This window comes from Dasypus novemcinctus, chromosome 7 (assembly GCF_030445035.2).
Source record: "Dasypus novemcinctus isolate mDasNov1 chromosome 7, mDasNov1.1.hap2, whole genome shotgun sequence".
NCBI classification, from domain to species: Eukaryota; Metazoa; Chordata; class Mammalia; order Cingulata; family Dasypodidae; genus Dasypus; species Dasypus novemcinctus.
In genome coordinates, this window is record NC_080679.1 from 43994544 (window position 1) to 44007559 (window position 13016).

The 13016-nt window shown below is 36.0% G+C and overlaps 1 protein-coding gene across 4 annotated transcripts in view; it reads left to right on the top strand.

Annotated features, from left to right (window-relative positions):
• The window catches only part of TRAK2 (trafficking kinesin protein 2), a 64410-nt gene extending 51921 nt beyond the window's left edge, over window positions 1-12489 (top strand). The window contains exons 11-16 of one of the 4 annotated variants that reach the window (XM_004458899.5): window positions 1405-1484; window positions 1793-1996; window positions 3409-3707; window positions 5006-5272; window positions 7444-7549; window positions 8471-12489. In XM_004458899.5, the coding sequence (XP_004458956.2) occupies window positions 1405-1484; window positions 1793-1996; window positions 3409-3707; window positions 5006-5272; window positions 7444-7549; window positions 8471-9152 (1638 nt within the window). In that variant the 3' untranslated portion in view covers window positions 9153-12489. The remainder of the gene's footprint in view (window positions 1-1404; window positions 1485-1792; window positions 1997-3408; window positions 3708-5005; window positions 5273-7443; window positions 7550-8470) is intronic. The other 3 variants (XM_004458901.4, XM_004458902.5, XM_004458903.5) reach the window with 3 other exon arrangements.
• The last annotated feature ends 527 nt before the right edge of the window (window positions 12490-13016 follow it).

Here is a 13016-nt window from a genome sequence, read left to right on the forward strand (position 1 = left end):
GTACATTTTTGGCAAAACTACCACAGAAGTATGTTGCATTCTCAGTACATTATATCAGGAAATGCATGGTGTCCATTTATTCCATTTCTGGTGGTGGTTAACTTTGATCATTTAGCTAAGGTAGTATCTGCTGATTTTTGCCAGCATAAAGTTAGGTAATATTAATAGTTAATTAAATTAGTTAATGCTTTTAATAAACATTACAGAGGCAAAAACTGGCAGATAAACCTTAGCCAAATGATCGAACTTAATATTTTGTGGGAAGCAGACTTGGCCCAGATGGTTAAGGCATCCGTCTACCACATGGGAGGTCCGAGGTTCAAACCCCGGGCCTCCTTAACCTGCGTGGAGCCGGCCCATGTGCAGTGCTGATGCGCACTGCCATGCCATGCAGGGGTATCCCCTGCGTAGGGGAGCCGCACATAGCAAGGAGTGTGCCCCATAAGGAGAGTCTCCCAGCCTGAAAGAAAAGTTCAGCCTGCCCAGGAATGGCACCACACACACGGAGAGCTGACGCAGTAAGATGATACAACAAAAAGAAACACAGATTCCCAAGCCGCTGACAACAACAGAAGCGGACAAAGAAGAACACGCAGCAAATAGACAAAGAGAACAGACAACTGGGATGAGGGGGTGGGGAAAAGGAGAGAGAAATAAATAAAATAAATCTTTAATATTTTGTGAGGAGATACTAAATATATAATTAAATATCCTGTTCCTCATCAAACTTTTAGCTCCCATTGATGATTCATAACTGATTCAGTTATTACTGTTCCTTTATTTATGTCATTATGGACTCTACAGATTCCTATTTTATATTATTTCTTTTGATACTCAGATTATCCCAGATTTGGCCAGCAGGAGCATCTTCAAAGCTTTTCTTGTGTTTTTTGACATGTCCGCGTCATTCATTGAGTACTTCATTTCTGACAAAAGTTATTTTAGGCTTATCTTATACTTTCCCTGTCCCAGCCCTGGGATCAGCCATTTCTCCAAGCAGCTCTGAAGAATGGTATTGGTATTTAGGATCCAAATCTGGGTTCTTGGTGTGTCCTTTTGTACTGTTATATCATTGCTTCTTGACTCTCTCAACAAATGGAGTAGTTAAGAAATAATATGTATGTTTATATATAACTTTCTATTTATAACATTAGTTTTTTTCACTGTTTTCTTTTTAAAATTTCTTGAAAAGGTAGTTGGTTTTTGTTAAATTATTTTTCTAGAATGTCTCATTTTCTCTGAATTTATCTTGTGGCTATTTTCTTCTTTTTCTTCTATTTTCCTCACACCAAAAGTATGGGATTGTAGACACATACTTTGTTAATTAATTAAGAGTAATTCATTTGTCCCAACAGGAGCCTTACATGTTCACTTTAGTAATTTCTAACTCTTTTTTGCTTTTAGGAATCTCTAGCAGCTGAGATTGAGGGGACCATGCGTAAAAAGTTAAGTTTGGATGAAGAATCTTCTCTCTTTAAACAAAAGTAAGTACAGATCACATGTGTCATTACCCAGGAACGGGAATGGAAATAAAAGGAAGCCATAATCTAAAGTGATAAGTATTAGTGACAATCAGTAGTAAATATTTTTAGTATTCCGTTTTTAACTCATGCTTCCCCCATTTGTGAGAGTTCTCTGGTTCTAATTATTTTTAATGGCTTTTCCTACTCTGAGTTAAACTTTAGAGGCTATAGGAGGGTGGCTTTCTTTTTAAGGGCAACACATATATAACTTTTTTCTAAAGCACTTCAGTGGTAGGCAGTGGTAGTAACAAATACTTACTTTTTGACAGAGCCCAACAGAAACGGATATTTGATACAGTCAAGGTTGCCAATGACACACGGGGCCACTCTGTCCCATTCCGAGCTCTGCTACCCATTCCAGGCTCCAACTGCTCAAGTGTCATCATGACAGCAAAGCCTTATGAGTCTGGTTTGCAGCAAGCAGAGGATGAACCAATCCTGAACCAGGGGAGCAACTCAGAAGAAGTTCCAAGGTAAGAAACTCAAATGATTCTGCATTTCTTCTGGTATGGACATCCCCAGATTGACATAGTCATATTGCAGGATTGCTCTGTACTTTCCCAAGAAGCTTCTGAAACTGACCATGCACATTCAGTAATATCATTATTTGTCAGATAGATCATTGATTTCAAAAAATGTACATTTAATTAAGCATATTGAAAATGGAGGTTGCATTTAACTATACAGTTTTGTATCATTGTTTTTCCATTGTGCAAAGCTTATGGCTAAATCCTCATGTTCAAAGTCAAATTTGTCTTAATGTTTGGTCATTGTAGTTATGCATAGATAGCATCAGGTGACACTTTTTATAACCCATGCTCACAATCTCAACCTCTTTGCTCCTTTAGAAAAAACAATATAATGTGAACACATACGGGAAAAAACTAGGGTTTCTCTTAATATCCCATTTCTTTGAACTTAGATTTTTTTTTCTTTTCATTAATTTGATTCATTGAATTACAGAAGCTAAATAGCTCTATTGGAAAGTCAGCCTAAAGTTTTTGAAAGATAAATGTTTGGCACCTGATAAAAATCCTTCCTAATACAGATACATCATACTGGTTTTGTGTGTGTGTTGCTTGGTCTCTAGTAGGCAGTGTTCTGCACCCACCATAGCTTTGTGCCTCACTATTGTCTCATATTATTGCATAATTATTTTAGGAGAAGATCTGACAAACATATCTGTGCACATGCATTGTAACCAGTAACATCTACAACTTAGCTTGCTGCTCTTTTTTATTTTCTTTTTTTGCTACTCTTCCTTTTAATATCAATTGTAAGATACCTCCCAATTTCAACAAAAATGTTGAACAGTAAAAAAAAATTACCTCTCAGAACTATGAAAAGTGATATATTTTACACATCTAGCTGATTTCTTTTAAATGTTCTTCGATATTTACAGAGAATTCCATGGCCCAACACAAATCTTTTCACATTTTAATATTTTTGAAATTTTATGTTTTACAGTTAATGGTTTGTCATAGTTTAATGTGTAGCATTTCTTTTCTGCATGGTACATAAAAGAACATTACCTATCACACTCAATAGATTCAGTGAAATATAATCATTTTATTTCTTTTGACTTCTTAAACTGAATTTATGAATGGTCATACCTCTAGTTTCCTAAATTAAGTGAAATAGAAAAGTTAGTAAACACAGCATAATGAGGTATATTTTTGCCTATCTGAAGTCATTTGAAAGGGTCTATAAAAATGATATATAGTATAATTGCAGTTCAGGCTTTTTCTTACTATTTCTGAATTCCAGAGTTCTAACAAAAAATACTGCATTTGTAACATAAGTCTCTTAGAAGATTCACCATTGTGAAAATGAGAAGTCTAGGTTGTACTTGTACATCTAATCAGTTAATGCAATTTTCCCATAGGAATTCTCAGGAGATGGGCCAACCAGGACCCTCTGGAGATAGTGATTTATCTACAGCACTACGCCGCCTTAGTCTGCGTCGACAAAACTATTTAAGTGAGAAGCAGTTCTTTGCTGAAGAATGGGAGCGCAAGATCCAGGTTCTGGCTGACCAGAAAGAAGGGGTTAGTGACTGTGGCACCCCCACAGAGAGCCTTGCCTCTGTCTTCACCAACCAGTCAGAGATCACAGACCTCAGCAGTGCCAGTTGCCTTCGAGGTTTTATGCCAGAAAAATTGCAAATTGTCAAGCCCCTTGAAGGTAAGAGCTCTTTCCAAAACATGTGGCTTATTTGACTTTCCTTCTCCTGGAATTGAGGTTTGGGTTGTAATTATGAGAGCGGTATGTGATAATAGAAGATTTGTTTATTGTCCCTAAACCCCTACTGTTTTGGTTACAGTACATTGTAGTACTTTGTGAAAAATTAATGCGTGAAGAGATCTGCATTCTTTTATCATCAGCTATCAGTTCTTTTATACCGTGATACGATTTATCACATAAATGTGAGGGAAGGGTAAGAATCTTCTCCTGTTGCTAAGAAATATCACTGGCAGCAGTTTCTTTGGTATAAGATAAATAGGATATGATAAACAATTATCTATCCTTTACCTGTACTGTCCTTTTGAAAAAGTAGTCTTTGCCCAAGACATGTCATTTACTTAGGGGTGTGTATGCCTATATTTTTCTTTTCTTCAATTTTTTTAGTTAGCATTCTTTGCTAGTTCCTAAGAGAGAATTTTAATTCAAAATGAATTTCTCAATTTTATGGAATAATGTCAGTCTTAAAATGATTCTGTACTACTATTGTGAAAGAGTTCTGGGTTAGACAAAGTTTTATATAGGTAACCTATAAGGACCCCTCATACTCAAAGGTGCTATAACTTAGTTTCATTCATTAATGATCAGTGCAGGTATTTGTCAGAGTTGCCATTTTTAGGATGAAATCACCACAGTGATATAATTAGACATTGCATCTGGTGCAAGTGTTTGGAATGATCATTCACCAGACTGGAACCAATGGGGTATATCCTTCTTTATCATCTCCTTCATTTTCCTGCTGTCTCGGAACATGGGGTAAGGGAAGTCATGAGCAGGGTGGGAGGTACACAAACAAATCTCAGAAAATTAAAGGTATCTTCCAACCTGGAAGATTGGCTGTTGACTTCAGAGTTCAGAGGTAAAAGCCAGGGGAGAATTGATTATTTCATCTTGGATAATGCAACTCTACCTCTGAGGTGCATATCTTCCTTTTCATCATTGTTTTCAGCATCCTAACTCCTAGTAAGAGTGTCTTCTTGTTTTTTTTCACCTCCTGCTTTTAAAGCTAACTTTTGAAATTGAAAGACTATTATTCATAACCTCAGCATCTTGTCGGTCTTCCACACAGCAATTTAACTTGTAATTATTACCAAAATATTAAAACCAAATAACTAGTTTCATTACTCTCATCATTGTTATTACAATGATTAGTTTGTGTTTCAGGATCGAAGATTTGTGGAAAATTTAAGGCATGCCTTTTCTTTTATATGTTCCTCCTTTTTTTTGTCTTGCACACTCAGGATCACAAACTCTGTACCACTGGCAGCAGCTTGCTCAGCCAAACTTGGGAACCATCCTTGATCCCCGACCAGGCGTCATCACTAAAGGCTTTACCCAGTTGCCCAAGGATATTACCTATCGCCTGTCAGATTTAGAAGAGGATGAAGAGGAGGGTATCACTTTTCAGGTTCAGCAGCCACTTGAAGTGGAACAGAAACCTTCAGTATCCAAGCCAGTAACAGGAATCTTCCAACCACCCATTACTTCTGCAGGTGGGCCAGTTTTAGGTGAGAAAAGTGCTTATTTTGATATAGCCTAGTAACCAGTAGTATTTTGCATTGTATTCTGGAATTCTTTTTTTTTTGAGGTAATAGGGCCAAGGATTGAACCCAGGACCTTGTCTGGGGAAAGCCGGCACTCAACCACTGAGCCTAATCGGCTTCCCTGAGTTGTTTTTTTGTTTTTTTGCTTGTTGTTTGTTTTTTTTGTTTTAGAAGGCACTGGGAACTGAACCCAGGACCTGCCATGTGGAAAGCAGGGGCTCACCCACCTGAGCCATATCCATTCCCCACATTCTGACATTCTGTATGGTCAGCTAGCTGTCTCTGTTCACATCTCCCTGGAGCATGCTTAGACTTTGATAAAAGATAATGAAAATCTATAGCAATTAGTAATCTTCTAATTCTTTCCACTTGTCTTAGCCATCTGGAATAAATAGCTTGGGCAAAGAGATAATTGATTAGGTCAGTGGTTCTCAAATCTTTTTGGTCTGAAAACCTCTCGGGGTTTGTGCATTTATGTTTATGATATTTTTCATATTTGAAATAAAACTAAGGAAATTTTTAATATTTATAAACTTGTTTAAAATATGATTACATGTTACAAATAACATGTTTTATGACAGCTATTTTTTAAAAATAGTAAGAAAAATGGCATTGTTTTTAATTTTTGTTACTCTTAATTTATGGCATAATAGAAGATATCTAGTCTTATGTTAGCTACTGCAGTCAGTCTATTGCAATATGTTGTTTTGGTTGACGTAAATGAAGAAAATGCAGCCTCACACAGGTATATAGTTGGAAAAGGGAAGGTTTTTTTGTTTGTTTTTAAGGAGGTACTGGGGATTGACCCGGGGACCTCGTACATGGGAAGCAAGCACTCAACCACTGAGCTACACCCACCCCCAAGGAAAGGTATTTTGATAGTCCTTCTTCTCTGATACTATACCAAAATTCCACAAGTCATAGTTCCATAAAGGTCCATAGAAATGTGGATTCTCAAGCCCTATCAACAAACTTCTCTTATTTTGTTATATTAAAATCCATTGGTTTGTCTTGCACTTTGAATATAAAATCGTAGATTGGTCATTTGGAAAATATTGGTTCCCTAAGTTATACAGATCTTCCAAATTTTGACATATTTCATTATATGACATATTAAAATGATCTTCATTAATATAACCACCTAGCTCATCAGAAAAGGCTTTGTAAGTATTGGGAAGTTTTCAAGGTTTCAGTGGCAGACAGAAGTTTTCCAAAATTCTTGTTTTCACTTGAAAGCTTAAATTTTGTCATTGGTAACAAATATTATCAGCTATTTTTCTGGAAGGGACAGGCTTACTTAGTTTTAAGAAAATTTCTGCCAAATACCTAAGTCTGAATGACCAGTTTAATGGTTGTTCTTTGAAGTAAAAACGATGTTCCAGGGAAAAAATTTCAACTCAAATATTGCAGAAATGCTTTTGCGCTAGGTAACCATTTTATCTTGGTGTGTAGCAGAAATGCTTAATGTGTACTTCTCATTTCATCACACAGAATATTAAAAATATGCAAGGATCAAGATTTAAATAAACTATTTTTATTACATCAAGTACGTTCTTAAGTGAATCTGATGGGTTGATTAGTTTTTTTGTCTTGTTTTAATACCATGAGTATATGGCAATGAGAAATACTTGTACAGCTTGGTGCCATTGCCTTGATTTGTGTTAAGACTAGGAGTTTTATCCACCGTTGCTTATGCACCATCAGTGTAAATGTCAACACAGTCCCAATAGCATATAATGTCTTAACATTACAATGAAAATAGTTTTGACCTGGTGGATTCCCAAGGAGTCTGCAGTCCACACTTTGGGAATCACCGGATTAGATAGTTTGGCTAGATAGGTTGACTAGATCTTGATTTTTTTCTTTTTCATGTGTCTTTTTCTGAGTGTGTTTCTCTCTCATTTCTAGGCTATTTTTATGCCTTTTGATTTATGGTATTAAAATAATGCAGAATTCAGCTATATGCTAACCAGTTGATAGTAGTACAATCTTTATTGTATGTATATTTCATTTCCAGATTTGGAAATTGTTAGTCTAAAAGGCACTTGATAAATGCTGTATTATTAATAAATAATGACAAACTCTTTATATTACCAACCTAGTTTTTCAATTTTCCCTGAAAATCCCTACTTAAGTTACAGCCTCAAACCCAGGAAAGTGTCTGTCATGCACAAACTCGACGTTCACCTTCACCACCTGTAGGATATTGCATCCCTCTGACATCACTCAGGTCACCCCCAGGTAAGACAGGCTGGACAATCTGGGACCTCACTGCTTTCCTCAGTTATGTTTCCATGATTTCGTTTTAAAATTACTTCATTCCATCACCACTTCCTTAGGTTTTTCATTTCTTATTTAGCCTTCTTTTTTTTTTTTTTAACTAAACATAGAAGAAGAAGAAAGATTCTAATAGCTGTCAAAGCTTTTAATTATTTTTGTTTTCCAGAACCACGTTTTCTAAATCAGAATTGAGAAAACTTTGTTCCATGGATAACCTTACAATACTATTTGAAATTAACTTGACTTGAGAAAATGGAAATTTAACAGAAGTTTATTATTTCTCAGTAATATAAAATTGAAAGATTAAAAAGAAATGAATTCCTCCTTAAAGGAGCATCTTAGGCTTAATTATGAAAGGTTGAGTTTTCTAAAATGTTGGAAGAATTGTTTACCCATGGGTTGTTGTCTCTTGGTATAGTTCATTTTATGGAATGGATATATTCATAGAAATTTCTAAAAGACTAATTTCTTTAATCTTTAAACTTCTTTGATTTCTATCATAAAATTTAGTTTTATCCCACAGATAGACATTTTAGAGTTAAAATTAAGGAACACAGTTATGCTATCTAAGAGTATAGCAACTTTTTCATATCAGTATCAGTAAATTAATATGTTATGTATCAGTAAGTTAATAAATTACAAATAATGTATCAGTAAGTTAATATGTTATGTATCAGTAAGTTAATAAATTACAAATAATGAACCAGTCATATCAACATTTTCATTCCTTGGATTTGTTCCAAAGGATACAGTTACTGATATGCTACCGATCTCCTGTATTGACTAAGGATAACTACTGTAATTAATTTGAATATTGCTTGGGGATTGCTTTTTATTCTTAAACTCTCCTTTTTTTTTTTCTTTCCTCTTTTTCTTTTAAAGCTCTGGGTTCCCTTCATTGTCCTGTGGAAGTAGTAGTGGTAACAGCGCGTCAGGTACAGCTCTGAATTCTCCTGCCATGTCTTATAGACTCAGCATTGGTGAATCCATAACCAACCGACGAGATTCTACTATAACCTTCAGCAGCACCATGAGCTTGGCCAAACTTCTACAAGAGCGAGGCATCTCCGCTAAAGTATACCAGAGCCCCATTTCAGAGAACTCCCTCCTCCATCCTGTCCCCAAAACCCTGCCTATTCCTTTCACTCCACCAAATTCTCCGTCTCACTCACCTTGCCCTTCTCCTTTGCCCTTTGAGCCTCGAGCACATCTCTCTGAAAACTTTCTGGCCTCACGACCAGCTGAAACATTCCTGCAGGAGATGTATGGCTTGAGACCTTCCCGGAACCTTCCTGATGTTGGCCAGTTGAAGATGAACTTAGTGGAAAGGCTGAAGAGACTAGGGATAGCCAGAGTGGTCAAGTCACCTGATGCCCAGAAGAATGGAAGAAGCCAAGAAGCAGAATTTAGTCTTCAAAGACCAGGCTCTACTGTTTTTTTAAAATCAAGCAGTAGTTTATTAGCTGGGCTGAGAAGGAATCAGAGCCTTCCGGTCATGCTGGGTAACTTTGGAACCCAGGTTTGCACATCCTCACCTAAAGTGGATATCCTAAAGGAGGACTGAGGCTCAGCGACATGACTTCTTGTACAAATTAGCACATGAAGGATAGACACTCACTGAAACATGTGGTCTGGTCTAACTTGACAGAAAAGGAATGTTGCAGAAGGTTGTGAACGTGGAAAGGGGAAAGTGGACGGATGGAAAGTGAATTGGTATGAAGCCCCATTGGACAAGGTCTGGTAAATTAAAAGTGTAAGTGAAAGGGCATGAGTGTTTGGAGACAGAAGGAAAGAAAAATTTAATACACTTCTTGAGTTGGGTTTTCTTGCTTTGAAAATAAGTGAATAGAAATAAATTCGGTAATATTGAAACATGCCAGAAATGCTGAACTTGCTAGCACATTTACTTCTGGAAACAACCTAGGAAGAACCTAGGTTAGCGAGATGGGAAGAGAAAAGGAGCAGTTTTCACTGTGCTAAATGAAAGCTGTGCTAAATGAAAGCAGCCTAAGACAATAGTGAGATAGCTTATATGTTTCACCTGTTAATGTCTGATTAAAACTACCATGTATCAAATGGTATGTTCACAGCATTAGCAAAAGAAGGAATTTTACCTTTTCCATAAGATCAGAAGTAGAGATTCCCTTTTTCCTTTCTGTTTTCAAGCCTTTGAGCCACAAGGAGCACAAACAGCACCCAAATTCCTGTTGTGGTGGCAATTAATAAAGGCATCTATCTGTTCATTTTTTAAAATTTGTATTTTTTACACAACATACCAAACAACAACAACATGGGGGATGGATAGAGGTAGAGGGATTTACTTTAAGAAGGAAGAGATGGGTACTTTGGAGCCGAGGACATTTGTTTCCAAAATATTTTTTCTGGATAAATGCAGTGGCCAAGGAATATGAACATAATTACATACTTCTCAAAGTTCTTGGAGGTTAGAGGGCATTAAACCAGAAGTGCAATCAATTGGAATTTGGGAATGTTAGGTATTTATATATGTAAAAAAATTTTGTAAGGAAAAATGGTTGCAACTAAACCTTTTCCAAAGTTGTACTATGCATATTTTTAATGAAGGATGACATGTATTTGCACAAAATTCTCAGGCACATTAAATTATTATAAACTGATGTAAAATCCAGGTGCTTGCTTTGAAATTGATTGTTTATGTGTTTAATGTATAATAAACTTAAAATACATCTATCTCGTCGTTGACATTTTTAGAATTAGTGAACTCTAATGGGGGAATAAAAGCTTTTGCTTTTTCTCTGGGGTTCTTTTTTTTCTTCTTTTTACCAACTGTGTGAAACGACAAAGTAGACTCTGGGATTAGGTTTCAGCAATCAGCAGTGTGACACAAGACTGTGAATTGGGACGAAACAGATCTGTTATATGAGTATTGCTGATCAAGGTATGCTCCTCATCAGGTGACATGGCTTTTTCTAGGCAGAGTAGTTCAGAAATAAATGCTGTTATAAGATGTTATATGATGGAGAGGACGATGAGTGAAGGGACTAATTATTTTGCTTTTGAAAATGGAAGACACATTTTGAAAACTTTCGTGCTTAATTTGAAAATGTTTTGCTCCTTTGTGCTCACTAAATTGAAAAGCCATCTTCTAAGAATTCTTGGCCAGTAGAGTCACCTTCTTCCCTCTCCTTAAGGCAGAGCTCTGGGTTCAAAGATGTGGGAAAATCACTTTTTACACAGGGATAAGAATGTGAGTTTTCCATCCTTTTTAGAATCTTTGATAAAACATTTCTAAATAAGTTTCCTAAAATCCAAAAGTGAAAATTTCCCTTCTCTTCATTCAGACATGCTGAGGTCAGCAGAGCATATACATACATTTTGAGAAAAAATTCCAGCAGTTCCATAAGGGAATGTAAGTCTCCCCTGAATGTGCTAAGCATTAAACAGTTTAAATGTCCAAAATATTCCAATCAACATTTTTTTGTTTGTTTTTCTCTTTGTTTTTTTGTGGGGGTATTTTGGTTTTGTTTTTGTTTTTTTTTTTAATATTTTCCAGCCGACAGTTTAAAAGTAATATTTCAGTTTTCTATACCATAAAATAACTCTGGGGTGCTTATCTTAGCCAATTCTTAAAGCTTTTTTATTTATTCTCTAAGAAAGTAATCTTTCTGTTGCCTGGACAGTAACATCATAAAGTAGAAAAATATAGGCCAGAGAGTTGTACAAAGTGTCAAAGTATCAGATTTATGTATATTATATAAATAGCTATAAATTAGGATAGATTTTGGAGTGTTCTATATTATTGTATTAAATTAGCATACTTTTTTATAACATGTCTAAATGATCGCTTGAGATCATTATTTTGGAGTGTATGGGGTGGGGTGGGGTAGAGGAGCAGGTATATTAGCAGCCAAAAAAATAAGCACATCTGATTACAGAGAACAGACCTCGTTTTTTTAAAAAAAGATTAATGTCAATATTCCACCAGAAACACAATGTTGAGTCCTGGTGCATACTTGTCTCTAGAAATGAATCCTTATTTAAAAACTGAATTTTGCTATTTTTGAAGTTTCCACCTAAAATCATTTTTGGTATCGCTTTAGATTCTATAATACCAGAATAGTCAGAAAAGTATAGTAAGATAAACTGGAACCTTTTAGCAAGATCTTCCTTGAATTATGCCTTGGTACACTTCACATTTTAGTTTTTTTCCGTAATATTAACTGTGTATGTATTTTTGTGCCAGGATTGGAAACCCTACTCTTTTTTTTTTTTTTTTTCCTCTTTCCCTCAAGAAGATTTTCAGTAATTATACCTCAGGTATTTCTGAGTATCCTATTATTTAATATGAGGGATATCTTTATGAGCTTAGAATTAAAAGTTTCCCTGAATTATTTATGATCCCAAACAATATGTAAGTAGCCTTGGGCTTAGGTCTTAAGGAGAAGTTAATGACCATTGTTAAAGTAGTTGTTTTAAGTGCGATAGGTCCTCAATTTGACATGGGAGCGCTGGCTTTGGCAAAGAGAGGAATGAATTAGAAATAGGTCACAGGAGCTGATTTTCAATAAAAGTTTTATTTTGCACAGTATTCAAAACTTGCTGTTCTTTCAACCATTCTAGCACATAGTTAGTACTTGGTCGTTATTAATATTCACTTTGACATCGGGACCTAGGGCTCTTAGTAGTCCATTTCTTTGATGTCAGATGCACGCAGACCTGTGCTCTTGTGCTGCACAAAATGTACGTTTAGTGGCTGTGTTCACTGCCTTGAGGAAGGGGCATAAGAGCCCTCATGGGCAAGCCAGAGAAACAATATTGTTTGATACCTGGGACTCTGGACTTTGTCAAACAGCTCTTGTGCACCTACCTTTACTTTATCAAATGTAAATCAGATAATAAATATGAGTATCTTCTTAAATTTCCATTTGTGTCCACTGTGTTTTTGTCCAAGTTCTTTGCACAGATATAAACAATACTGCCCTCTTTCCTTTGCTTTATGTTATTTTTAGTATGTGGCCTCTATGTGTCAAACCCAAAACATACAAAACAAACCAACTATAGATCTCAGTAGTTAACATTTATTGTACTGTTATTTCTTAAAAATTGAATAGATGAATGTCTATATATACCTTAATGTTTGCCTAGCAGAGTAACAGAAAAAAAGTAATGTTGATGATATGCACATCCTAAGTTTTAAGAAGATCTGGGAAATGTAAACAAGTACTTACAATCTACAATTTACTGTTGACATTTTTTTTTTTAAAGATTTATTTATTTATTTAATCCCCCCCCCCTCCCCTGGTTGTCTGTTCTTGGTGTCTATTTGCTGTGTCTTGTTTCTTTGTCCGCTTCTGTTGTCGTCAGCGGCACGGGAAGTGTGGGCGGCGCCATTCCTGGGCAGGCTGCTCTTTCTTTTCACGCTGGGCGGCTTTCCTCACGGGCGCACTCC